We start from the raw sequence: 2,662 nt of genomic DNA on the forward strand, positions 1-2,662 counted from the left end.
GTGGCGGGGAGGGGGCTGCAAAATGCAAAATACGGGGTGACCCAGGAGGGGCTCCGACCTCCGGCCGGCGCGTCCGCGAACCGGCCAGCCGTGACACAGGCTCCCAGGCCGGCTCCGGCCCTGGCGGAGGTTGTCCCCGCGGCGGGTGCTCCCGGGATTTATTCCTCGAGGGAGCCGCAGGATGTGGGAGCAGCCCAAAGGCTGCGGCGGGGCCTGGATGCGGGGCGGGGGGTGGGGGGGGTCCTCGCCCCACACCCCCTCTCAGCAGGGCCGTCGGGAGAGCGCTGCTTCCCTCTAGCGGCGGCGGGGCTGGAGGCAGGGCAGACTCACCTCTGCCGCCCCTCCGTCCGCCGGCTCCCTCGCCCCGTCCGCGGGGGCCCGCGGCTGGATTTTGGGGTTCCCCCCCCCCCCATCGCGGCCTCCCCCTCACACACACACCCCGCAGGACTACAGCTCCCAGGTCGCCTTGCGCGCAGCGGGAGCGCCGGGGCCAATGGGGAACGGCTTTACACAGCGAGCGAGCCGCTGCGGGGCTCGCCGGGAGTTGTAGGCCGCGCCGCCGCCCGGTGGCGGGGGCAGCGCGGAGAGAACTACACTTCCCAGAATGCCGCGGGCCTGCGTGGGCCAATGAGGAGCGAGCGCCTTGGCGCGGCGCGCAGGCGCAGCGCGCCGGGCGGCCGCGGCTTCATGTGGAGGTCAGGGGCGCTGTGGGAGGGGAGCGAGCCAGGCCGGACCGGGCCGGGCGTGGTGGGTCCCCCGGGTCGGGGGAGGTCTGTGGGGAGGGATCCGGGGTGCGGGGCACAGGGAGGCCTGGGGGGGAGCTGGGCTGCGGTGCCGGGGGCCCGAGGGGAGGGAACCGGGGGGCGGGGGTGCAGGGAGGCCCGGAGGGGGGGGGTCGGCGGCGCAGGTTGGATTTTTTTGGCGGGGGGAGTAGGCACCAACGCAGGAGTGCCTTGGCTCCTCGCTTAACGCACTTCTGACAAGCTCGTGGGTTTTTTTTGCAGGAAGGATCCGCTAAAGGGGCTAGAACTGGACGTGAGAAATGGCCGCGAAGGTGTTTGAAGGCATTGGGAAGTTTGGCTTGGGGTTAGCTATCGCAGGTGGAGTTGTCAATTCTGCTCTTTACAATGGTGAGTGGGAGAAGCAAAGTGTTTCCAGTTCATTTTATGTCTTGTCAGTGTCTTTATTGCTCTGTGCCTTTWTTATTAACCTAGGTTAATAATAGGTTTTATTAGGTTTTCCTAATAAACCTAAATGRTATTAACAGCATTGGAGGAAAATAGAGGTGAAACTCTGCTCTGCTGATTTACACTGACTTGTGTACCTTCTGCATTGGATAGCCAAGTTGATTGCAGAGTCCCTTCACTAGAAACTGTCAATGAGATGCTGTTCTTGAAAGCAGACTGAGAGGCCTGGAGTTGTGGCCGAGTTTTCTCTTTTGCTTTGTTGCTGCTAGCAAGCTACTTAATTTCACTAGCCTCCTGCAGCAGAASGCCTTAATTAACCCTGATAGACTGTTAATGTCTGTCATGGATAATGTTTTGGTGGTGCACAAGTACAACAGTGAAACCTTGCTTATATGCTGTTTTATTCTCTAGTTGATGCCGGCCACAGAGCTGTTATCTTTGACCGATTCCGCGGAGTCCAGGATACGGTGGTGGGAGAAGGTACCCACTTCCTCATCCCCTGGGTACAGAAACCGATCATTTTTGATTGTCGGTCTCGCCCACGTAACATTCCTGTCATCACTGGCAGCAAAGGTAAGTGTTCTGGACCAGGCAACCATAAGAGAGTAGCACTTTTTTGTGGGTCTGCTGTACCAACCTGCATGATGTTGAGTTCTTTGCCTCTGCCTCAGGCAGCAGAGAGAAGATACCTAGCTGCTTATCAGCCCTGAGGAGAGAGATGCATCTGAATATCATGCAAGGCTACATTTGATCCACATGCTCTGATTATGTCCTGTATCTTATTTTGAYGTTGCTTTTGGATTTCTTTATAGTTAGCAGTTGGGTGGATAGGGCATGAGAAGCTTTACTGTGGTCATGACTTTTATGATCTTTAACCTTGCAGAATATCACTGAGCAAGGGTTTTGTCTTCTGGACACAGTGATCCTATGCGTGCTGAGTCAAGTCTGGCGTAGTGTCAGGAATGGTTTGATCTATCTTTGTTACAGAATAGATTAAGCAGCCCTTCGTTCGGTTCTGTAGGTCGCCCCTTTAAATGCCAAATCTCTGATTCTACAGTAGGGCAAGTAATTCTGTGCATCAGAAGCAAACTGAAGCTTAAATCTTACCTGTAAGAAGGATTTGGATCCCTAGGTGAAAGGGACAGTAAAAATAACGTGTGTCTACTGGCAAAGAGCAGCCTGAAGGTTTGTTCTTTCTCATTTAGTTACTGTGGAGAGGACAACTTCAGGACGTCTCTTGTCCCCACAGTTTGCCACTAAATTTGTGTTAAACTCCTCTCTCTTTCTCTCCACAGATCTACAGAATGTGAACATCACGTTGCGTATCTTGTTTAGACCAGTGACTGCTCAGTTACCCCGCATTTTCACAAGTATTGGAGAAGACTATGATGAGCGTGTCCTGCCTTCAATCACAACTGAAATCCTGAAGTCTGTTGTGGTAAGGACAGCATCACACCTGCTGCGCTCTGCCTGTC

The 2,662-nt window shown here is 55.4% G+C and overlaps 1 protein-coding gene across 2 annotated transcripts in view; it reads left to right on the forward strand.

Moving 5' to 3' along the window:
- The first annotated feature begins 643 nt into the window (after nucleotides 1-643).
- The window catches only part of PHB1 (prohibitin 1), a 5,408-nt gene continuing 3,389 nt past the window's right edge, over nucleotides 644-2,662 (forward strand). The window contains exons 1-4 of one of the 2 annotated variants that reach the window (XM_085318626.1): nucleotides 644-695; nucleotides 1,005-1,130; nucleotides 1,599-1,760; nucleotides 2,483-2,625. In XM_085318626.1, the coding sequence (XP_085174752.1) occupies nucleotides 1,043-1,130; nucleotides 1,599-1,760; nucleotides 2,483-2,625 (393 nt within the window). In that variant the 5' untranslated portion in view covers nucleotides 644-695; nucleotides 1,005-1,042. Of the gene's footprint in view, nucleotides 748-1,004; nucleotides 1,131-1,598; nucleotides 1,761-2,482; nucleotides 2,626-2,662 lie in introns of both variants that reach the window. The other variant, XM_085318625.1, reaches the window with a different exon arrangement.

Source organism: Rhea americana, unplaced genomic scaffold (assembly GCF_003343005.1).
Source record: "Rhea americana isolate MKP2758 unplaced genomic scaffold, rheAme1 scaffold_546, whole genome shotgun sequence".
In the NCBI taxonomy this organism is placed as follows: Eukaryota; Metazoa; Chordata; class Aves; order Rheiformes; family Rheidae; genus Rhea; species Rhea americana.